Genomic DNA, 25857 nt, shown 5'->3' with positions numbered 1-25857 from the left:
TTGCAACAAAAATATATAATAAGACATCTAGAAACTAAAGAAATGTACACAACCTGTGTGAAGAAAAACACAAATTTTATAGATGTATTTAGTCATGTTGCCTTTTGAAAAGACTCATCATGTTCTTGGATAGGAAAAATCATTTTTTAAGACAATGTCAACTATACTCAAATTTATTTACATACTTAATGCAGTTTCATTCAACAGGTAAAAATCCTAAAGAGAAATCTTTGCAAGTGGGGAAAGGAGACTGCCAAAAAATCTAAAGTTCACCAAGAAGAATAAGCATACAAGAGCAGCTAAGCAAGTGCTAGCCTATCGTTTTTTAATCTTCGATGCCCCCACATCCCAATCATCATCTCCAGGAATTAAAAATAACAGCATGGCTAGGAAGATGTATCAGCTGATTTCAATTAACCTAAGATGGGAAACGAGACAGTTTACATTGATACACAGCTATAAGGCTATACAGCCTTCAGAATGGAACTTTATTAGGCTTAAGAACAGTTAGAAAAATGCAAATAGTAAATAACATTTCAGAATAACCAACTTCTAACGCTAGTGGTACAAGTAAATAGTGACTATAACACTACTTCAGAATCTGAGCCTCTACTGCTTCTTAATCTGCAACTTAACCATACTACCTGACTTGGGTTTGGGCATTTTGCTTTTCAACTGAAGAACAAATTAATGATGCCAAAAGATCTTCTGAAGTCTACACCATAATCCCTCATCCAAATGAGAAGACCCAAAAGAAAAAAATGAAAAGGCAGAATATGGAAGGTTTGAGGCAATAAAGCTGCAGACACAGGAAAATTTATCTCAAGGTAGAAAAAGCAGATAGTACAGATGTGGGAAAGGACAGTAAGGAAATGCAAAAGGAAAAAGGATCATTCTGATGGCTGCTGAGATACAGGTAAAGCCAACACTATACCATATGGCCCTTGGTGGCTAAGACTAAAAACTTTTTTTTCCTGGCTGTCCCTAGTTTATTTCAAAGACCTCACACCTGACTCTTCAAATTCCCGCAGGAAGCCTAACACTTTTGTTATGACTCCCAATTCTTTATCTTCAACCTTGGTCCCTTCTCCTGGGTTCCCATGTTCTCAAACTACCCCCAGGACATCGTCACCTGAATGTCTGCAAGCGCCTCAAATCTAATATATCTAACAATTCCTCCCAAACTAGCTTCTTCTCTTGACTTTATTTCTGACCCTAGATCCTAACTCAATCACTTATAATCTGTAGGTAGTGAACCGTTAAGAGCACAGGTTCTGGTATCAGATTTCCTGGTTTTAGCACGTAGCAGGCTTTTAACCTTGGGCCTAGTTCCTTCATCTGTATAGTTTCCTAAAGGACTTTCCTGCCTCAAATTTTCATGGCTCTCTAATTTTATTCTATAGCATTCATTTACTACACAATTTAGCCCAAACTTATCTTTCCATCTCAGCTCCTTTTACTCCCTTTGCAAGCATCCAATGCACTAGCTAAACCAGGCCATTTATCAATCCACTTCCAGCAATTCATTTTTCTTTAATTCACCCATCTCTTTTTTTTTGGTATCGTTAATATACAATTACATGAGCAACACTGTGGTTACTAGATTCCCCCCATTACAGTCACTGTCCATCAGTGTAATAAGATGCTATAGAATCACTTGTCTTCACTGTGCTGTACTGCACCTCTCTTTTTTATATCCCTTTCACTACCCTTCAAAACTCTGCTCGTTGTTCGAAAGGATTCAAATCCTCTGTTCTTGAAGCCTCCCCTTCCCATGCTCCAATCAACTGTCATTTCTTTCTCTAAACTATAGAGATATTAGATATTTCTGATAACTCTGCCTTTGTACTGTTACATGTTGACTCTCTTCTTCCACTAGATAGCATGCTCTCCAAAAGTGAGTATGGTCTTATTTTAATGTTTTCTTCTTCAAAGTCAAGCACAAGATCTGGCAAGTAACAGTCCCAATATACTTGTTGACTGAACCTACTGCAACAAGTACCTACCCAACAAAATAAACACTCCACATTGTTAATATACCATGCTGTCCACTCACTAACAAGTAGCTGCTACCTAGCTTAACACCACTTTCCAAGAAAAACCAAAGTTGACCTCTCAAAATAAAAATTTAAATTAAGATCACTGAGACACGTACTATGTATAATAAAATAACAAACCTGAAAATCTTTAAAAGTACATCCAAAAGACCACCTATAAAGAGTTTTAAATACATTTTTAATGTCCTGTTGTTAGTTTCTCTAAACTGGGGAAGGGCCTAATGAAAATATCTAACTCTTCAAGGAAGAGTTATCTAACAGTACCAAATAGCCTCAAGTGCTAGTGGCAAATGCATCTTGCTTTTAAAAAATTTGCTTCAGCATATGTCTGGTCTGAAATAAAATGTTAAAAGCTATTTAATAATGGTGTAAGAGGCACATTATTTGTAATACTGATGCTTTCAACTTTAGTCTCCTGTAGCAAGTTTTATTTTTATTTCAAAAATTGTGCTCTTAAGGAGGTAGAGAGGCAGGAGTCTTCAACACACATACCAAATGAGCCCTCCTCTCATTTGCCAGTAAGGCAAACCGGTATCTTTCATAGGTTTACGTTCCAGGAGAAACAAAGCTTCCAGAATAAAAACCAAAAGAAAATAAAAACTGGATTTTTTTCAGAGAACAATCAATTCACTCTAAGAATTCACTTTAAGAATTTTTTAAAACCGTATCAACAGTCTATTCAAGCACCAGTGCTGCAAATACTCGTTTCCAAACAGCACCAATCAAAACTTAAGTTCTTAACTCCACTCTCCACCAAAACCAAAACCTTCCACCCAATAAAACTAACTGCCTTGTACTCTAAGGCTAAAACCACATCATAATAAATATTCAGTTTAAAATAAAACCGGCAAACCATGAAGAACCTAGTTTTCAAGGTCTGTGTTTCGTTTGGAGTTTTTTAATGATATTTAAATCTTGCATATCTTCAGGTACCACCAAAAAAGTGTATATAGGCAGTAACAAATGCCTAAGGATCACAAGCCTTGACTGGATCCTCATTTACGTCATTTCTTACAAGTGAAATACTTACATTAATCAGCAGTCAATCAAAATACTTCCCAAACCAATTTAACACAATGGACGTCCAAGGAAGCCAGCACAATTTTCTATCTTGTTAATTTACCTCTCTAACCCAGTTTTTGACAACATGGCAAAAATAAGCACTGTCACAGAGTGAAATAATGGCACACAATTCCATTACGTGAGCAACATCACCAGCAGGAGATGCAGAAGGAAAGAAAATACCACATTCTTTTCATATCCTCACTTCGCTGAACAAGCAAACAAAACAACTCTTAAAAATCAAAACTAACTTTTTTTATAAATTAACTTCTAAGGAAATATGTTTAGCAAACAATTACTGGACCTCCTCCCAAAATCAAAGCTACCACATGGCCCCAATATCCCTTTCTCAGAGCAATATGTTAGTCTGGTGATAAACAGGAATAAATGCACTGGAAAATTTAGTTTATTCCTAAAACATTTACTTATTTCTACACTTGCCATTCTTTAAAATGAAAATTACAGAAAGATTACAAAGAAAGTCACAGGACATGGAGTCTCTTCAATAGGGGACAACTACACATGAAGGTTAAGTCATTTGACTATACAATGTAATTTTTAAAGCTAGACTATAGAGGTTGATTAATTTAATCTGTTGCATATTAAAATACATCAGTTAATTCTGCCATTGTCCATAGCAGAAATCCTGTGTATTGCATATTTTTAAATTTATTCTTACTTAGGTATAATTGACATACAACAGTATATTACTTTCAGATTACAACATGATTCGATATTTGTATATATTATGAAATGACCACCAAAATGAATCTAGTTAACATCCATCACCATAGTTAACAGAATTTTTTTCTTGTGATGAGAACTTTTAAGATCTCTTAGCAACTTTCAAATATGCAATGCAGTACTAGTTAACTATACTCACCATACTGTACATTACAACCCTTTGTACATTTTTTAAATTAACATTTTCCTTAATATCTAGGAACATGACTAACAAGCATCCCTACTCCTATCAAAAGGAATTTAACTACCAAAGAGGAAGAGAATGAGCATGAAACAGAAGAATCTGTCAACTCCATCCGTATTGTAGAATGTCACTCATCCGCTCTCCCCCAGAGGAAGGGAAATCAAACCACAAATATCAAACACTAGATTCCAAATTCTGTAGTATTAGCTAAAATCTTATGCTCCCTTCAATAAATTCTGGACTTGAGTTAGAAATAAAAACAGCAATCCAGGCAATTATCATGACAGGTGATGACTTAGATTCTTAATCTCAGGATTAGAATTTATCCTGACATTTTTTAAAGTAAGATCTTTTTATTTCCTTGAAGAACAAAAAGTAGGAGGGAAAGGAACTTAGTCTGATTAAGTCCTTATTAACTCATTTAATTCTTACATCAACCCTTTGAAAAAGGGATTATATCCATATTTCAAACAAAAAAATTGATGCCTGAGAGTTTAAGCAATTCACCTTAACATCGCAAATATAATGAATTACCAAGTCAAGATCTGAATATAAATCTCTTTTATCAAAATCTGTAATCTTCCCACTACATCATGCAGCCTCCATATTAGTGGAGAAAATCAGGTCAATATCACGAGTCCTGATATATTCTGATTCCTTTTACAGACATCAGAAGGAAATCACTTAACAGAATCAACGAATGGTAATCTAAAGTAAAATAAACTTTAAAGACTACTGGAAGATGTGCAGCACAGAGAAGGCACATAGTGGATCTGTGGCATCTTACTACACTGATGTACAGTGACTGCATTGGGGTATGAGTGGGGACTTGAAAATATGGGTAAATGTAGTAACCATATTGTTTTTTCATGTGAAACCTTCATAAGAGTGTATATCAATCATACCTTAAAATATATATATATATATATATATATTTCAAACAGAAATATATATATTCAACAGAAATTTCAAACAGAAAAAAAAAAAGTTTACTGGAAGATCCAACAATTTACTTATAGCGAACACCCAACTACACACTCACAAGCCATGAGAAGTGCTATCACAGAAGGAAGCCTGACCATATACCTCAAAATGTTTTCAATGTATCCAAGGCCTCATATAGGAGATACTTAAAATACTACTTTGATAAGAAACAAAAATTGTGAAGCTTATGCATGAATTATTTATGAATATAGCTAGCTTTAGTAATAACTCCCTAATAGTAAACAGAGCTGTTTTTATTATAAGTCTACTGAGAAACTGGGCAGAAGGATGTATCCAACTATTCCCCTCCTCGCCAAGGGGAAATGTACAGGGGAAATTATCAAGGAGTGAAGCAGCAAACATGCTGTACATCCAGCTAAAATTGGCCCTGTACCATAGTTTCCATATAACTAAAGGATGTCTGGGAAAGCCATTCCTAAAAGCGAACTAAAATTGTGAGCACCACTCACCAAAAGGCGTAAGATTAAGATTTATTGTAAGTTGAGAAAGCCAGTATAAAATGGGTTGTTTCTCAGAACTGTAAACGCAAAGCTCGCCCCGTCTACCGTAAACTTCATCTCCTAATATCCGACTTACAATCTTACATATTCCTTAAGACACAAGAGTCCCTAGAACCTTTAATTTTTACACTTCTTGCATCAGCAACAAAAACTTAACAATTACTTTGAGTAGTACCTATTATTTGTCATATCGTGTTCGAGATGTGAAATTCAAAGAAAAAAACTCACCCAAGATGGCAATGAAGAAATGATGTTAACCACAACCTACCTAGCGCTAAACCTACTTCTACAGTTCAGTGGTTTCACAATAGGTACACACGGCTCCCTGTAACACACTCCAAAGATATATACTAATCTTACGTGGCTTCCAAGTCTACGGAAGTTCTCTTTTCAGTGGCACACACAACATGGAGATACAGGAGACACGGGGTCCTGGAAAATGAACCCTTAAAAGACGCGATTTTGCACTTCCTCTTAAGTGAGGTAAGACCACGTGGAGAGAGAGCCTAGCATTAACCTTGGACATGGAGCCCCGTAAAGCAGAGCCGCTCCCGCCTCTGCACTTCGCACCCTGTGTCCTCCACTACTGGTCCGCCTCTCACAACTTGCGGCCCTAAAGGTTATTTATTCCCTGGAGGGCACGAGAGAAACTATAGAAGGCCGGAAGCGCGTGAGATCCAAAAACCACGGAAAGAGGCAGACACTGAAGTATGGGGAAACGATTCCCGCCTCTCCAAGGGGCCGTCCGGCGGATTCAGAGCGCAACAAGCCAGGTGTACGAGGCGCGTTCTTTCGGCTTGGGACCTCAACCAAAATCCCCTGATTTCACTCCAGTGGCAAGCGCGAGCCAAACTACTCGCGCCACCACCCCTGGTCCCGCCAGTCTCGAGCCCAATCCAGACCGGGACTAAGGGAAGACTGCAGGCCTCTCAACCTGCGCACCACGGTGCGTCGGCGCCCCGGCCTACATCGCCACCGGAACGCGGACTCCCACCCCAACCTCCTCCCGCTGGTCAGAAGCGTCTGCAGGTCCCAGACAACAGTGATAGACTCACTGACTTACGAAGTCCTGTAAGAAATTACCTTTGAACTGGCCTTCTGAGATCCGCCTGGCGTTTTGTCCGCCATCTTGAGCTTTGCCCCTCCTTCGAGGGCGGTTGCAGCACGAGCGAGTCGAGCGCCGAAAAAGCAGATCTCAGCCGAGCCCGCCAGAGAAGCTTGCAAGGCTGAGTTAGACGACTGCCGAGGGAGGGGCTTAAAGAGGAGGTGCTCCACAGGACTTCCGGCGTCAGTAATCTCCCTGGCCCCGCCTACCGCACTGGTTTTTGGGAGATATCTCAGCTGCTGATTTTATCATTCAGTCAGATAATTTAGACTCTACTTGTCCTAACTTTCACGGCCAAAGGTTATTTCACCCTTTTCCCAGCCCTTGATAGGTGCGAGCCAGTTGTATTTCCTGGGCAAGGAAGGAAAGGCTCCTTAAAGAAGAAATGCAAAGGAAGAGATTTTACTGCAACTCAGAAAATAAGTCTGGAGCCGATTGTGTGTCCGGCGCTCCACGGGCAAAGATGGAGTTCGCGCCACCTCGGGGTTTCACACCCAAGTGCAAAAGGCAGACCTGGCAATCTGTTCAAGTTACCGAGAAAGAGAGTTTGAACCAACCGACTGCTTAGGGCGTCCACAATTGGGTACATGCAGAGAATATGAATGAGAGAAAATCATAAATTGACGGTACTATGAATCTAGCATACATAGAAGCTGTGTGTCATTTAAGAATTATATTTTACAGTTTAGCATGTTTTCATTTTTAATCACATAAATGGAGGTGAGCACCATAAACTTTTCTGGACTTAGTATTTTTTAAAGTTCTTAATACGACCTGTATTCAAAGAAGGAAAGCCTGCTTGAGAAGGTCAAGCCAGAACCTGAGCCAGGCAAGGAAAATGGAAAGGACATTCCAGACAGACGGAGTAGCTGAAGCCTGGTAGTATTAAGTACAGCGCATTTTTCGTTGTACGGTCACCATAAGCAGCCAAGTTTTACTAGATAGGGTGTAGGGAGGGACATGGCTGCAAAGATAGATGGAAGCAAATTCACACAGGGTCCTGACATAGCCAGTGGACATAGCAGTTAGAATTCTTTCTGAGAAAAAAGAGTGGCCTTCAACAGGGTTAAGTAGGGCTGTGATATAGTCAGATTTTCAAAGACTGCTCTGAGGACTTGGGGAGAGCGGAAGAAGAGTTCATGACCTTCTCTCCCTATTTCATTTATTCAAATTATTTTTGAGCCCTGTTTTATTTATAAAACTCTGCCCGAAGTGTTGAGAGGCTTCCAGAGACAAAAATACTTAATATGATTTAAAACAATGAGAAGTGGGGAAGAGAAACAAGGGAACAAGAAACTAACTATGCAGAATTAACTTGATGCTTAAAGGGTGGATCAATAGTTGTGAAAACTCTCAAAGAAGTAATTAACTCTGAGGGGAGGGGTGGGGTAAGGAGGCCGGGGAGGTTTCACAGAGGAGGAAGCATTTGAGCCTCCATTAAAAAAGAAGCTGAATCTTGTGTGTTTTGGATGGTGTTGGGGGCAGAGAGTGGGGAGGTTGGGGTGGTGAAGGGGTGGTGGTGAAGGAGGAGAACAGGATCTGACACATGGCAGACCCTCAGGACAGGATGACAGTCATATGTGCCAGGTGCTGAGGAAACAGGCTAATGCTCCTGTTCGGAGTGAGGGACTGGGGGTAGGAAAACAGACAAGAAATAAGCAAACAATAAATAATCAGAAAGTGACAAGAGCTGTACATTGAAATCAAAATGGAATGATATTTTGCAACCTCCAGACCAATGAGTTTATTTAAAATCTCAGATCCTGCCACACTTTTTCAGTTCTGGGCTGCTTCTCCCATTCTGGCCCTGGTCTCTAATTGAAGACTAATCAATTTCCACTTTTATTGAAAATGTCACTTCTTCCACAAAAACTTATAGACCCCTCCCCCACCCCCTAACAAGCCTGATGGAAACAGACTCTCCTGTTTCCACAGGAACCTATACTTTCCCACTCAGGATGCTCATCACACTAGATCTTAATGATCTGTTTACAGTCTAGGATTAGAAAGTGAAACCATCAGCTGAGAGGAACGGAGAACGTGCGATTGGCTGTGCCCACTTATGTTCTGACAGTGCTGCGGGTTGACTTTGTCACTAGAAAGGCAATATATGGTTTTCATTCAAATCCTAAAGTCCTACTTTTCATAAAAATAATTTGCACTAAATGTTTACCCCTAAAGAGTTAAAAATAAAGGAAAGTAGACTTCTTCCCTTTTTCCTTTATCATACAGCAAAGCCCCAAAGGAAGTCAGACACCTATGACCTGCCTGGCAAGAAGTAACAGATTGCCTTTTATTAACACCTAATTAAATACACTTTAAAAACTTACAGTCAAACTGAAGGAACAAAACAGCAGCAAACTCACAGAACCCAAGAATGGACTAACAGTTACCAAAGGGAAAGGGACTAGGAAGGATGGGTGGGAAGGGAGGGATAAGGGGGAAAAAGGGGCATTATGATTAGTACACATAATGTAGGGGGAGGGCACGGGGAAGGCAGTACAACACAGAGAAGACAAGTAGTGATTCTGCAGCATCTTACTATGCTGAAGGATACTGACTGTAATGAGGTATGTAGGGGGGACTTGATAATAGGGGGAGTTTACTAACCAAGTAATTGTACATTAATGGTATCAAAAAACAAAAACAAGGAAATGAACAAGTCTGAGGAACAGACAGAAAAAAGAATGAATAGTCTAACATCACAATTATTGAAATTGGAAAAAGAAGAACAAATGAGGCCTAAAGTCAGTAGAAGGAGGGACATAATAAAGATCAGAGAAGAAATAAAATAAAACTGAGAAGAATAAAACAATAGAAAAAAATCAATGAAACCAAGAGCTGGTTCTTTGAGAAAATAAACAACATAGATAAGCCCCTAGCCAGACTTATTAAGTGAAAAAGAGAATTAACATACATCAACAAAATCAGAAACAAGAAAGGAAAAATCACGACAGACCCCACAGAAATACAAACAATTATTAGAGAATACTATGAAAACCTATATGCTAACAAGCTGGAAAACCTAGAAGAAATGGACAACTTCCTAGAAAAATACAACCTTCCAAGACTAACCAAGGAAGAAACAGAAAATCTGAACAGACCAATTACCACCAAGGAAATTGAAGCAGTAATCAAAAAACTACCCAATAGCAAAACCCCTGGGGCAGACGGATTTACCTCAGAATTTTATCAGAAATACAGAGAAGACATAATACCCATTCTCCTTAAAGTTTCCAAAAAATAGAAGAGGAGGGAATACTCCCAAACTCATTCTATGAAGCCAGCATCACCCTAATACCAAAACCAGTCAAAGACCCCACCAAAAAAGAAAATTACAGACCAATATCCCTGGTGAACATAGATGCAAAAATACTCAACAAAACATTAGCAAATTGAATTCAAAAATATATCAAAAGGATCATACATCATGACCAAGTGGGATTCATCTCAGAGATGCAAAGATGGTACAACATTCGAAAATCAGTCAACATCATCCACCACATCATGAAAAAGGACAAAAACCACATAATCATCCCCATAGATGCTGAAAAAGCATTCGACAAAATTCAACATCCATTCATGATAAAAACTCTCAACAAAATGGTATAGAGGGCAAGTACCTCAGCATAATAAAGAGCATATATGACAAACCCACAGCCAACATCATATTTAACAGCAAGAAGCTGAAAGCTTTTCCTCTAAGATCGGTAACAAGACAGGGATGCCCACTCTCCCCACTGTTTTTCAACATAACACTGGAGGTGCTAGCCACAGTAATCAGACAAAACAAAGAAATACAAGGAATCCAGATTGGTAAAGAAAAAGTTGAACTGTCACTATTTGCAGATGACATGATATTGTACATAAAAAACCCGAAAGACTCCACTCCAAAACTACTAGAACTAATATTGAAATTCAGCAAAGTTGCAGGATACAAAATGAACACACAGAAATCTGTGGCTTTCCTATACACTAACAATGAACTAACAGAAAGAGAAATCAGGAAAACAATTCCATTCACAATAGCATCAAAAAGAATAAAATACCTAGGAAGAAACCTAACCAAGGAAGTAAAAGACCTATCCCCTGAAAACTACAAGACACTCTTAAGAGAAATTAAAGAGGACACTAACAAATGGAAACACATCCCATGCACATGGATAGGAAGAATTAATATTGTCAAAATGGCCATCCTGCCTAAAGCAATCTACAGATTCAATGCAATCTATATCAAAATACCAACAGCATTCTTCAATGAACTGGCACAAATAGTTCTAAAATTCACATGGAACCACAAAAGACCCCAAATAGCCAAATCAATCCTGAGAAGAAAGAATAAAGTAGGGGGGATCTCACTCCCCAATTTCAAGCTCTACTACGAAGCCTCAGTAATCAAGACAATTTGGTACTGGCACAAAAACAGAGCCACAGAGAACAGAATAGAGTCTCTAGACATTAACCCAAACATATATGGTCAATTAATATATGGACATACAATGGGGAAATGACAGCCTCTTCAACAGCTTGGTGTTGGCAAAACTGGACAGCTACATGTAAGAGAATGAAACAGGATCATTGTCTAACCCCATACACAAAAGTAAATTAGAAATGGATCAAAGATCTGAATGTAAGTCATGAAACCATAAAACTTTTAGAAAAAATACAGGCAAAAATCTCTTGGACATAAACATGAGCAACTTCTTCATGAACATATCTCCCTGGGCAAGGGAAACAAAAGCAAAAATGAACAAGTGGGACTATATCAAGCTGAAAAGCTTCTGTACAGCAAAGGACACCATCAATAGAACAAAAAGGTACCCTACAGTATGGGAGAATATATTCATAAATGACAGATCTGATAAAGGCTTGACATCCGAAATATATAAAGAGCTCATGTATCTTAACAAACAAAAAGCAAACAATCCAATTAAAACATGGGCAAGCGAGCTGAACAGACAGTTCTCCAAAGAAGAAATTCAAATGTCCAACAGACACATGAAAAGATGCTCCACATCACTCATCATCAGAGAAATGCAAATTAAAACCACAATGAGATATCACCTCACCCCAGTAAGGATCACCACCATCCAAAAGACAGACAACAACAAATGTTGGCAAGGTTGTGGAGAAAGGGGAACCCTCCTACACTGCTGGTGGGAATGTAAATTCGTTCAACCATTGTGGAAAGTAGTATGGAGGTTCCTCAGAATGCTCAAAATAGAAATACCTTTTGACCCAGGAATTCTACTTCTAGGAATTTACCCTAAGAATGCAGCAGCCCCATTTGAAAAAGACAGATGCACACCTATGTTTTTCGCAGAACTATTTACAATAGCCAAGAAATGGAAGCAACCTAAGTGTTCATCAGTAGATGAATGGATAAAGAAGATGTGGTACATATACAATGGAATATTATTCAGCCATAAGAAGAAAACAATCCTACCATTTGCAGCAACATGGATGGAGCTAGAGGGTATTATGCTCAGTGAAATAAGCCAGGCGGAGAAAGACAAGTACCAAATGATTTCACTTATATGTGGAGTATAAGAACAAAGAAAAAACTGAAGGGACAAAACAGCAGCAGAAACACAGAACCCAAGAATGGACTAACAGGAACCAAAGGGAAAGGGACTGGGGAGGATGGGTGGGAAGGGAGGGATAAGGGCAGGGAAAAAGAAAGGGGGCATAACAGTTAGCATGTATAATGTGGAGGGGGAGCACAGGGAGGGCTGTGCAACACAGAGAAGAGAAGTAGTGATTCTACAGTATCTTGCTACACTGATGGACAGTGTCTTTAATTGGGTTTGTGGGGGGTACTTGGTGATGGGGGGAGTCTAGTAAACATAATGTTCCTTATGTAATTGTAGATTAATGATACTAAAATAAAAAAAATAAAAAAAGGTGTCAAACCCCAGAATAAGCTCATGACCTGTTAAAGATAATAAAAATTGCTATTTTAGCTAGAATCCTCGTGAGAAGATCACCCTTACTATGTAGCAATCATTGTATCAACAAAGTAATAAAACCTAGGATGGTCCAAATGGAAAATTGTGGAAATGGGTGTTCCTTAGTGAGTGAGTGTGTGTGTTGGGGTGTGGGGTGGGAGTGGGGAGAGAGAGAGAAAGAGAGCAAGATAGAGACAAAGGAGGACTGAAGTTGCCATGGCCAGTCAGGACAAGTAGCACAGGGCAACTTCTCCCAGGGAGTCCTCACTTGCCATGCCTTGGCATCCCAAAGGTGGGCTTGGCTTCACTACCCAGAGATCAGGCCTCACTTAACCTGTGACCTGCCTTCCACCAGTAAGGAGTCGACAAATCTCCATGAGGACTGAAATTCTTGAGACACCACAAGGCAACATAGAGGCTGGATGGAGAATGAAGTTAGGAAGAGAAGAGAAAATGAAACAAGACTAATCAATCTCATTTGGTTGCCAGTAACAGAAGTCCCACTACATTGGTCTTAAGCACATAAGGCTTTATTTTGACATTGCTGTCTTGGTAAATCTTTCTATCAAAGAACACAACATACCTTCTTCTATTTCAAGTTTTGTCTGTTTCCTTCACATCGGCTTTGCATATTTCTTGTTACCTTAATTCTAAGTTAATCATTTCTGTTGTTACTGCAAATAGAATGTTTTTCCATTATTTATATATGTCCTAAATAATTGTTTATAACTGATGACTATACATTAATGTTGTGCCCAGCCACTTAACTGAATTCCTTTATTATTTGTATAGTTTTTCAGTGTTTTCTCTTGGGCTTTCAAGTATACACTCATATCATTTGCAAATAACCACAAGTTTACCTCCACTTGTCCCACTCTTTTTCCCCTTTTGTTTTTATCTTGTAAAATAACATTAGCCAGTACCTCCAGAATAACACTGAAAGTGGCACTAATGGATATCCTTGTCTTGTTCCTGACTTTAATGAGAATGCTTTTAGTGTTCTTATGAGGATGAGGCTGACTTTGGGGTCATAAGTTGATATGCATTAATTTTTTAGCTAACCATGAAACTGAAAATATGTAATTTTAAATCCTCATAGAAAACTCAGGGACTCTAGCATATGCCAAAGAATGCCAATGGTCAGACAAGATTGTTAGAGAAACACTGTTAGCAGGCTTGTGTTAACAAAAAACAGGACATCTCAATGACTTGGAAAAATAAGGGAACAAAGTAGAGATGTCCTGCTCTGTACACCAGGAAGAATAGGCAGTGGGGAGGGTGGATTAAAGGGAAAACAGAAATCCATATTTGTTTCCTGTTGCTTCTGTAACAAACTACCACAAAAGTAGTGGCTTATGGCAACACAAATGTATTATCTAATAATTCTGCAGGTCAGAAATCTAAAATGTGCTGGCAGGCCTGTATTTGTTTGGGAGGCTCTAGAGGTGACTCCACTTCCTCACCTTTTCCAGCTTCTAGAGTTCAGTTACATTCCCTGGCTCATGGCCCCTTTCTCCATCTTCAAAGCCAGCCACATAACATCTTCTCCCCTCTCTGACTGCTGCTTCCGTTCCTATATCTTCTAACTCTAACTCTACTACCTCCCTTTTATAAGGACTTTTGCGATAACGTTGGGCCCACCATGACAATCCAGATAATCTCACCATCACTAGACCCTTAACTTAATCACATCCACAAACCGTTTGCATGTAAATTAATATATTCAAAGATTCTGGGGAATAGCATGTGGACGTCTTTGGAGGGCTATTACTCAGCCTACCACAGATTCAAAATGAAATTTCCACTTATGTCATTTTGTCCAAGGTTGACAGGCACAGCTTTGATCTGACCAGGAAACTGACACAGCAGTGGTCCTAATAAATGCAGCCATCTTGAATCAAGTGAGTTTTGAAATTATTACTGGGGAATTCCATGGGTGGAAAATGAGGTTCCACGAAAGTTGGGATGAGAGGGTCCCTATTATCAGAGGACTGACAGTGTGTAAAGTAGACAGATGTATCACAAAAAGAGGGCAAAAAGTGAAGCCCAAAATTTTAGTCCAATCTGTATCTCCAGTGCCTAGAACAGCGTAGGCACCATGCAGGCTTATTTGTTAATGTTGTGAAATCCACATCAGAGGTAGTTTTTTGAGAACAAAGAAAATTGGCACTGCATGAGAGGAGTCAGGGAAGACCTCATGAAGGATGTGGTCTGTCCATCAAGTCTCCTCTGGGGCTAATTCCCAGGAGTTACTTGAAGCTGCTCGGAGAGCAGGATGGAGACCTTAGCAGAGTGTTGTCTCACTTTAAGAAAATGCAGATTTTTCCCAATTTTGAACAGACTTAAAAGTCTCCCTTCATGTACAGATTTTGAAATAATGTGAGTCTCCTCTCATCCCCAATTAACAAAATACTTTTTTAAGGATAGTGTAATTTCTACGCAGGTCAACTTAGTGGACTGTAAACATTATTTGCTATTTTGCCACATGGCGGTGCTGCTGCAGATGGTAAACCAAAACCCCCACCATCCTTTGTGGGTGAACACAACCCGGAACTTCTGTGAGTGAGCTCGGTACTCTTGTCACAGTCATTGTTACAAGTAAAATCTTTCTAATATCCTGTCATAGTCAACCAAGCTCTCAATGAGCAATTGTGCTGGTGCAGGTGCTGAAAAATGCACTAAAAAAATGTTTTAGAAGGGAAAGTTAAATGTGCTAAAACCATGGTATCCTGTGTAGTGCATTTAGGAGAGAAGAGTCCACAAAATACTAGAGGTAACAAAAATATTAGAGACAACTTTAGAAATAATATCTTTGCAGTCAGGCTTGCTCTGCTTCTCCAGGGGGCAGGGAGAGGTGGAATCCCAGCACCTTTAACAGTGCCTGGCACACAGGTAAACAGTGTTACATGAAAATTATATAGAAATTATTTTAAAAATTAATGAATGAACATGGAAGATGGCTGCCTCAGAGAGTCCAACCATATAGCCTCTCAGTTTTAGCCCTACACAGAGGCTAACACGAAGTTCCCGAAACCAAATCCCAACATTGCAGCCGTGAGCGTCTGAAGAGTTCGGCTCAGGTTAGCTGCTCATTCTCGGTCTAATCAACTTGGAAACAGTACAAATGGCACATAGTACACATGGTGCCCAGAGGCTTACTGGGGGATAAGATTTCAGGGAGCCAAAACTAACTGTAAAGTGTATGATAATAGGTCTCAGATACATGTACAATTATTTTTCAAATGTTTAGAGATGCTGATGTGATTGATCAACTATGATTTGTTTTATTGTAGTAAAATATACATAATATGAAATGTGCCATTTTAGCCATTTTTAAGTATGCAGGTTAGCGGCATGAAGGACATTCACATTATTATGTGACCATCATCATCATCCACCTCCAGAAATTTTTCATCTTCCCAAGCTGAAACCCTATACCCATTAAATAATAACTTACCATTCCTCCCTTCCCCTCAGCCCCTGGAAAACACCATTCTGCTTCATGTCTCTATAAATTTGACTGCTCTATATATTTCATGTAAGTGAAATCATACAATATTGGGCCTTTTGTGTCTGGCTAATTTCACCTAGCATAATATCTTCAAGGTTAATCTGTAATGTGGTATGCATCAGAAGAGCCTTCCCTCTTAAGGCTGAATTACTTTCATCGTGTGTGTCTACCACAGTTTGTTCATCCATTCATTCATCGATGGACATTAGGATGGCTTCAAGCTTTTGACTATTAGGAATTAGGCTGCCATGAACATTGTCAAAACATACCTGAATTCACACCAGCTCTTTGTCATGCATATCCTCAGTCAATGATCCTAAAAGTACGCTACTCCCATGTGGGGATCAGCAGAGAAACGGGCTGAGTGACCTCATGCTTGACATCTTTTTGAATCTTAAAATAGGAATATGTTCAAGGGAGTAGAATCAGTGGGTTGGTAAATCAATTCCTGGGAAAAAGGAATGATGCAAAAGAAACCCGTCAGCCTAGAGAAGAGGAAGCGATGGGAGACGGGAGCTGTTTACAAGGATCAAAGCCTTTTCCTTGTTGCTCCCCAAGGCAGATGAGGAAGCATTCATTGGATGGAGGTATAGAGAAAGAGATTTCTGATCTCAACTCAATGTGCAGCGTAATTTCTAACCTCTAGAACTGTTTAACAATGGAACTATCTACCCTAATGAAACAAGTGTTTCTCTGTGAAAATATTCAGACAGAAGCTGACTGATTATTGAAAGGATTCCAGAATTTGGAGGGGTGTTTGTGTGGATGAGAGCTACGTCTGGTCTCTAAGACTTCCTTTCCTGAAACACTCTGTCTTTCCAATGCTTAAAACAGCAGTAGGAAAGACAAAAATGACCCAAACTGGAAAGTTTCCAAAGTAAATAATTATTCAGTGTACATTTGGTTTGATATTTATCAGTGTCATGTCCTCCAGATGAAGTTGGAATCCGATAAGCTAACTGCTGAGTGCTTTTAGAGAGCCACACAATCTCAGAGGGAGACATTATCTAAGTTTATACTGACAGGAGCCAAAACTGATCAGTCAGGGACACTGCTGCCCAAACCAGGAGTTTTGTTTGTATATTACACTAGGAAAATGCCCCGGTAAATCCATATCAAAGCCAACAAATAGCAGAGCCTTGTTCCATATTTAGTTAATAAAAATTAATGACTCCAATTTGTCCCATTTATCACACTTCGATTTTAGTTTTTCTCCTGTTATTTCTGTTTTCCTTTTTCATAAAACTTGTGAAAAAAAATGCGTCGAGAACCTGTGGAGAAGTAGACAATTCTTATACTTTGGGCTTGGACAATAAATTGGTACAACCTCCCTTGGATGGCAATTTGGCCATAGTCATCAAAATATGACGTGCACATACCCTTTGACCCAGCAATTCGACTTGTAGGAATTTACTTTCCAGAAGCATCCTCACACCAGTAAAGTATATGTGCAGCAAAAGATAGCCTAACTGTCCATCAATAAGGGATTGTGTGATGTAGTCCAAAGACTGCTCAGCGTGGAGGCGGGACGGAAATGCTACGCACTGCTGGAGGAACCAGGGAGGCCTATATGCACTAACTTGAAAGTTGCTCCAAGATACGCTGAGGCATGACAAAAGCAAGGAAGGAAACTCTGTGCTTAAAAAAAGGCATCTATAGCTAGAAAGATGGTATGAAGCTTCTAAGATGACCCCCACTGATCTCCAACCCTTGGCAACCATGCCCGTGTAAGCCCCTCCCTCAAGTGTAGGTTCACCCTGGTGATGGACTTCTAACGAACCGAATACAGCAAACACGAGAGGATGTCCCCTCTGAGACCTGGTTAAAATTGGCTTCCTGTCTTCCTCGTAATGCCCCTTTTTATCCCCTTATCCCTCCCTTCCCACCCATCCTCGCCAGTCCCTTTCCCTTTGGTAACTGTTAGTCCATTCTTGGGTTCTGTGAGTCGGCTGCTGTTTTGTTCCTTCAGTTTTTTTCTTTGTTCTTATACTCCACAGATGAGTGAAATCATTTGATACTTGTCTTTTTCCGCTTGGCTAATTACACTGAGCATAATACCCTCTAGCTCCATCCATGTTGTTGCAAATGGTAGGATTTGTTTTCTTCTTATGGCTGAATAATATTCCATTGTGTATATTTACCACATCTTTATCCATTCACCTACTGATGGACACTTAGGTTGCTTCCATTTCTTGGCTATTGTAAATAGTGCTGCAATAAACATAGGGGTACATATGTCTTTTTTAAACTGGGTAAATTCCTAGAAGTGGAATTCCTGGGTCAATTGAGCTCTTTATATATTTTGGATGTCAACCCTTTATTGGATCTCCCATTTATGAATATATTCTCCCATACTGTAGGGTGCCTTTTTGTTCTATTGATGGTGTCCTTTGCTGTACAGAAGCTTTTTATCTTGATATAGTCCCACTTGTTCATTTTAGCTTTTGTTTCCCTTGCCCGGGGAGATATGTCATGAAGAAGTCACTCATGTTTATGTCCAAGAGATTTTTGCTTATGTTTTTTTCTAAGAGTTTTACGGTTTCATGACTTACATTCAGGTATTTGATCCATTTCTAATTTACTTTTGTGTATGGGGTTAGACAATGATCTAGTTTCATTCTCTTACATGTAGCTGTCCAGTTTTGCCAATACCAGCTGTTGAAGAGGCTGTCATTACCCCATTGTATGTCCATGGCTCCTTTATCATATATTAATTGACCATATATGTTTGGGTTAATGTCTAGAGACTATGCTGTTCTCTGTGGCTCTGTTTTATGCCAGTACCAAATTGTCTTGATTACTGAGGCTTTGTAGTAGAGCTTGAAGTTGGGAAGCTAGATCCCCCCTGCTTTATTCTTCCTTCTCAGGACTGCTTTGGCTATTCAGGGTCTTTTGTGGTTCCATATGAATTTTAGAACTATTTGTTCCAGTTTGTTGAAGAATGCTGTTGGTATTCTTTTGTTGTTGTTATCATTAATCTACAATTACATGAAGAACATTATGTTTACTAGGCTCCCCCCTTCACCAAGTCCCCCCCACAAACCCCATTACAGTCACTGTCCATCAGCATGCTGTTGGTATTTTGATAGGGATTGCATTGAATCTGTAGATTGCTTTAGGCAGGATGGCCATTTTGACAATATTAATTCTTCCTAGCCAAGAGCATGGGATGAGTTTCCATTTGTTAGTGTCCTCTTTAATTTCTCTTAAGAGTGTCTTGTAGTTTTCAGGGTATAGGTCTTTTAGTTCCTTGGTTAGTTTTCTTCCTAGGTATTTTATTCTTTTTGATGCTATTGTGAATGGAATTATTTTCCTGATTTCTCTTTCTGCTAGTTCATCATTAGTGTATAGGAAAGCCACAGATTTCTGTGTATTAATTTTGTATCCTGCAACTTTGCTGAATTTCAATATTAGTTCTAGTAGATTTGGAGTGGAGTCTTTCGGATTTTTTATGTACAATATGATGTCATCTTCAAATAGTGACAGTTTGACTTATTCTTTACCAATCTGGATGCCTTGTATTTCTTTGTTTTGTCTGATTACTGTGGCTAGCACCTCCAGTGTTATGTTGAAAAACAGTGGGGAGAGTGGGCATCCCTGTCTTGTTCCCGATCTTAGGTGAAAAGCTTTCAGCTTCTCACTGTCAAGTATGATGTTGGCTGTGGGTTTGTCATATATGGCCTTTATTATGTTGAGGTACTTGCCCTCTATACCCATTTTGTTGAGAGTTTTTATCATGAATGGATGTTGAATTTTGTCAAATGCTTTTTTAGCATCTATGGAGATGATCATGTGGTTTTTGTCCTCTTCTGGTTGATGTGTCACAAAGGAGTTTTATCATACTTTCTTTAACTTGGGAATACATCACATCACTTCACAAATAAAAAGATGCCCTCTTTCCTCTTACCTTTTTGGGGGAACAGGAAATGTGTCCCCCTTTTGGCTTCACTATCTGCCTCTCCTGCTCTGACTCCCTGGTACCAGGTACACCAAGGTTCCCATTCCCCTAACTGGGCCCTGTCCATTCCAGTCTCCCTCCCCAACTCACACCTCCGGGCAAGTTGGTGCATGTTTCCTCCCAGAACCTCTCCTCCCTCCATGACTATGCAAGATAAGACCCAACCCCAAGCTCCCTCTGACATGCTCAGTCCACTACCAATGTCCCAACCCCCTTCACCCCTGTACCCCTGATCCTGCAATTCTGTCTTCACTCTGCATCCCAGATAAGTTGGTCCCTCACTCTTTTGCACTATCCTTGTATTTTATACTCAGTCCCAGGTAAGTCTTCATGATACTGCTGTTTTTCTATCTTCCCTAGTAGATAGTAAGCTCCATGGAGATGAGAAGGGAAGGAGAGTAGACAGGAATATGGAAACCGTGGTATACATCCACTTTTCTTTTCCACATGTCCCGTGCATGTTCTGAACCAGGGCAGGGAGAAGATATGTTTAGCCCACATAGAGGTTGCTTACATTCTCAACATAGAGACATTTGAGGATTTATAAACACATCTTAGAATGCACATGTAGGGTATCTTTACTTGCAATTGATAGAAGCGTCCTCACTTGTTATGGTTTAAACTATAAGGAGAATTTATGATTTCACCAATCAAGAAGTTCACAGGTAAAACTGCTGCAGAATTTTGTAATTTAGCAGCTCAGTCTCATCAAGATCCAGGTTCTTTCCATCTCTGCTCTACCACGTCCAGTGGGTCAGCCTGCCCCACAGGCTAATTCCCCCATATTGTCACAAAATGGCTACAACGGCTCCCAATATCACACCAGAGGAAGAAGTGTTCCTTTCTTCCTAAAGACTGAGAAAAAAATTCCCTAGAAGCCACCCAAGCAGACTTTCCCTTCATGTCTCATTGACCAGAAACAGGTTGATGCCCATCCCACTGACGGCAAGGGAAGTAAAAGGAGCATGACTGGCCTACATGGAGCACCTGGCTGACTAGGGTGCACATCATTTGGGTTCTGCTAAAAAGAAGGAAGAAGGTGGGTAACAATACTGTCTCCTATATTGTGAGGACCTAGACTCACTGACCTTTTTTTTTACTGTTGAATTAAAGTACTTATACTATAATTAGAAAACACTACATCACTCCCAGCACCTAGAGATGTATTTTTAAAATTGTAACACATCTGACCTAAATACACAGCTTAGAACCTGGGTTTTCAAACATTGGTAGCACTAGTCCTGTTATTTGAGAAAGTAGTGATAAGGTCTGATGACTTTTTCCTTTTCCCAACTGGTCAGGACTCTTTAGCAAGCTTAAGGAAAACAAGACTGCGAAGTAACAGCTGGACATGTTGTAGAACAGGAAACACATGCTCTCTGGCCAGACTGACTTTGTTTACCACCTAGATCCACCATTTAATAGCACATGAGTTTTAGGCAATGACATTACATTTTCTGGGCCTGTTTTCTTATGTGTACAAACAAAGATCAAAATACAGACCTTGCAGTTTTCTAAGGGGATTCAGCGAAAACCTGGAATGGAAAAGTGCATAGCAAAACACCTAGAACATGAGAGTAAAATATCAAACCTATCATAGTAAAAACAAAACAACAAACAAAAACAGTGTTAAAGCATAAGAACGAACAGATTATTGAATGGAATAGATGAGAGATCTCTAACATAGACCCATTTGCCCAGGGACCTTAATGTACGACAAAGGTTTCACCATGGGTCAATGGTGGGAAGCGTGACTTGCTCAATAGGTGGTGCTGGAAAAACTGACTCACTGAGGAAAAAGGAAACCTGGTCTCTACCAACACACCATGCACCAGATCAGGGTCATGTGTCTGTGATACAAAAGTCCCTTTTCACCTTCTAAAATAGTGGGATGGTTTCAAGATGAAGGATCTGATTGTCTAAGGGAAAGCTCTAAAGTTAATGGAAGAAATCGTTAGAGGGTGTCTTTGTGACCCTAGGAGTTGGGAAGCATTTCTTAAAATTTCTCAAGCACAGACCATAAGGCAAAAAGTTGATGCATTTAATTCCATACAAAATTAAGATGTTTTATTCAACAAAGGCCAACATGGATAAAAGTAATAGACTACACAACAGTAGAAGATATTTGTAGTGTCTAAAAATGAAAAAGTATTGATATCTAGAATATACATGAACTACACATCATAAAGAAAAATACAACAAATTCACAGGAAAAATGGGCAAAGGATATGAACAGGCAATTTAAAAAGAGGAAGCCTAAAGTCCACCAAGCATATAAAGTAGTTTCACTTGTAACCCTAAAGAAATTCAAATTAAATAAGATAACACTTTATATCTAGAAGATGGGTAAAAATTAGAAAACTGGATAATGCCAACTGTTGGTGGGGATATAAGATATATCACACACTGCTGATCATTTATCTATTGCTGTCTAACTAAAACACCCAATACTTAGTGGCTTAAAACAACAACCATTTAATTTAAATAACAATACTGTGGGTTAGCAATTTGGACTGGGCTGTGCTGAGCAGCCCAATCTTCTGGTCTGACTGCTCTCTACTCACTTACATATCTGGGGCCTCAGCTAAGGTGGCTGAGGCACCTGAGTTCTCTCTCCACATGGTTTTCATCCACCAGCAGGCTAGCCTGGCCTTGTTGACATGATGGTGGAAGGGCTCCCAGCTCAACTATAGGAGTTGCAAGATCTCTTGAGGCCCAGGCTCAGAATTCAAATATCGTATTTTCTGCCACGTTTCACAAAGCAATTCATGAGGTCAAATCAGATTGAAGGGGAAGGGAAATAGGTCCTACCTTTTGATGGGAATTGCTACAAAGAATTTGTTAACTTTTTTTGCCATCTGCTATGGGAGGTATAGATTAGTTCATCCATTCTAGAGGACCATCTGGTACTGGTACTATTGTCAAATACATTCATATTCTATGATGCAGCAATTCTGTCCCTGAGTATATATATCCCGAATACATTTTCTCATTAGGAGATAGCATTATTTGTGGTAGCAGGGAGTCTGAGACAATTGGAGGGATATCCATCAGTTGGCAAGTAGTTGTTAAAGTAATAGATAAACACCATGGAGTATTATGCAACAGTTAAAAGCAATGGATTCAAAGTACACATAACAATATAAAGAGATCTCAAAGGCATATGCTGAAGAAAAGGGATAGAATAAGCTATATAATACAGCCCATTCAATTAAAAAGTACACTCAAAACAGTAATATACATTTTGCAAGAAACATACAAACAGATACACATTAAACACATTATAATAGTTGCCTGTGGGGGAAGTCTTAAAGGGAAGCAGATAAGGGAAGAGGAGATAATAAATTATTTCATGAATAAATCAATGATGAAAGAAATCCTTCGCCCACCAACACTGACAGTCTACACTGAAATGAAAAGTGCTATTATTTGAAACCTCTGTATCTGGAGTCCAGGAAGGAAAAGTTAGATATGCTAGCTCCTTCATCTCTTCCATCTCTTCCTGCACCAGTTCCTTTGCATCATAAAACATTAAAGAACTGTCAACTTCAGAAAAAATTAGAGCCAAAGAAAGGAAAGGGCTAGCTCAGGGACAAAGTCATATTTAAGGGTCACGTCTCTGTGTAACGGCCTCTTTCACAGGTGGTAAATCCAAGAAAATGTGGCATGTTAATATCCTGTGCTTTTTTGCCAGAGTCCAAAGGCAACAGGCATGGGAACTTGATGTTATTCCCTGAAAAGCAGTCCACACCTGTTCTATTTTCTCACCACTGACCTGGGTGGAATTGTCAGTCACTTTATCAAGATGGCCATAACTCATCCTACATTGAGCTAGAGTTTCAGTCCTGATGGAAAAAGTGATCTTCTCAGAAGACCAAATTCCAGTTCTCCAGAGGCTTCCAGACCTCTTCAGAGAGACCCCAGTTCACTGTGACCAGGCCCAAGGACACTTTGTAAATGAAAGACCTTGACCATCACATTCTGTGACACATTTTGAAAAATTGCTATGAATTTTGTTCTTAGATCATTTACTAAAACCAAACATTCTTTCATTAACTAATCCCAATGTCTGTTTACTTTATGATGCATGCTTTGTTTCTTTCATGGGAAAATTAAAATTATAGTTTAGTTTTCCACTTCCAATTCAATTAAATTATCCATATAATTAAATCTAGACATTGGAAAGTCGAATTTGATCAGTCTATTTGGGTCCAGAAACTTGGATAGCAAAGAAAATTAAATACATTATTGATCATTATCCTCTTTAGTTACCATTTGTTTCTGATTTAAGAAATGTACCTACTCTAATGGGCTGAATGTTTGTGTCCCCCTAAGATTTGTATGTTGAAATCCTAATCCTCGGTGTGATGCTATCAGGAGGTGGGGCCTTTGGGAGGTGATTAGGACATAAGGATGGAGCCCTCATGAATGGGATTAGTGGCCTTTGAGAAAGAGACCTGACAGACCTCCTTCACTCTTTCTGCAATATGAGGACACAGCAAGCAAATAGACAACCACTTACGAACTAGGAAGTGAGTGTTCACCAGATACCAAATCTTTTGGCTCCTTGAACTAGGACTTTCCCAAAGAAAGAAATACTTCTTGTTTAAGCCACCCCATCTGTGGTGTTTTCTGTGATAGCAGCTGGAATGGACTTAGACACCTACTATGTTTATGTTTCCCATGGCTTCTGTTTTTCACTTTAAAACTTAAGAGTTCTCACTCAGATTTTTAAAATACAGGAGTTCTTGATTTTTAAGAAAATGAAGGGCTGCTCTTTTTCGTGGTGCTTCAGAGGCAGTAGGTGACTTGAGGATGAAGCTGAACATCTCTTTCCCAGCTGCTGGTTGTCAGGAACTCACTGCAGTGGATGATTAATGCAAACTTCATACCTTTTACAAGTAGTGTGGCCACAGAGGTCGCTGCTGACGCTCTGGGTAGAGTGGGAGGGTTATGTAGCCCAAATCAGTAGTGAGAATGACAAACAAGGTTTCCCCATGCAGCAAGGTGTCTTGACCTATGGCCGTGTCCACCTTCTACTGAGGAAAGGGCATTTCTGTTACAGACCAAGGAGGACTGAAGAAAGCAAGCTCAGATCTGTTTGGGGTTGCATTGTGGATGCCAGTCTGAGTGTCTCAACTTGGTCATTGTGAATAAAGGGGAGAAGGATATTCCTGGACTCACTGACACTACTGTGCCTCATCTCCTGGGACCCAAAAGAGCTAGCAGAACCCACCAACTTTTCAGCCTCTCTAAAGAAGATCATGTCTGCCAGTATGTTGGGAGAAAGTCCCTAAACAAAGAAGGTAAGAAACCTAGGACCAAAACCTAAGATTCAGCATCCTGTTACTCCATCTGTCCTGCAACACAGACCTCGGTGTATTGCTCTGAAGAAACAGCAGACAGAAAAATAAGGAAGAGGCCGCAGGAGATGCAAAACTTTTGGCCAAGAGAATGAAGGAGGCCAAAGAAAAATGCCAGGAACAGATTGCCAAGAGGCGGAAGTGTCCTCTCTAAAAGCTCCTATATCTAAGTCTAAATCTGGTCAAAAACAGGGTTTTTTTTCTTTTGAGTAACAAATAAGTAAGATCAGACATCAAAATAAAACAAGAAAGAAAAGAAAATGGGCTGGTGAAAGAATAGTGTGTTTTTTTTAACCAATAGAGGGCACATTGCATCAGATGTTTTGATTTTTTTTTTCTAATTCTGAACTTAAATGGACAGTTGAAGAAAATGTCAAAAAAAATTAGAGAAAGAATAGGAGACTTTTGCTTTTTCAGTGT

The 25857-nt window shown here is 39.4% G+C and overlaps 1 protein-coding gene and 1 pseudogene across 2 annotated transcripts in view; one reads left to right on the top strand and one right to left on the bottom strand.

Annotated features, from left to right (window-relative positions):
• The window catches only part of U2SURP (U2 snRNP-associated SURP motif-containing protein), a 63659-nt gene extending 56872 nt beyond the window's left edge, over positions 1-6787 (bottom strand). For both annotated transcript variants that reach the window (XM_073232333.1, XM_073232334.1), the window contains exon 1: positions 6636-6787. In XM_073232333.1, the coding sequence (XP_073088434.1) occupies positions 6636-6680 (45 nt within the window). In that variant the 5' untranslated portion in view covers positions 6681-6787. The remainder of the gene's footprint in view (positions 1-6635) is intronic.
• Positions 6788-24889: 18102 nt separating this feature from the next.
• LOC108394526 (small ribosomal subunit protein eS6-like) lies at positions 24890-25723 on the top strand (annotated as a pseudogene).
• Positions 25724-25857: the final 134 nt, after the last annotated feature.

The sequence above is a fragment of the Manis javanica genome, chromosome 3 (assembly GCF_040802235.1).
Source record: "Manis javanica isolate MJ-LG chromosome 3, MJ_LKY, whole genome shotgun sequence".
NCBI lineage: Eukaryota > Metazoa > Chordata > Mammalia > Pholidota > Manidae > Manis > Manis javanica.
The sequence above is the reverse complement of the archived record's forward strand: the minus strand, read 5'-3'. Positions and strand labels throughout refer to the sequence as shown.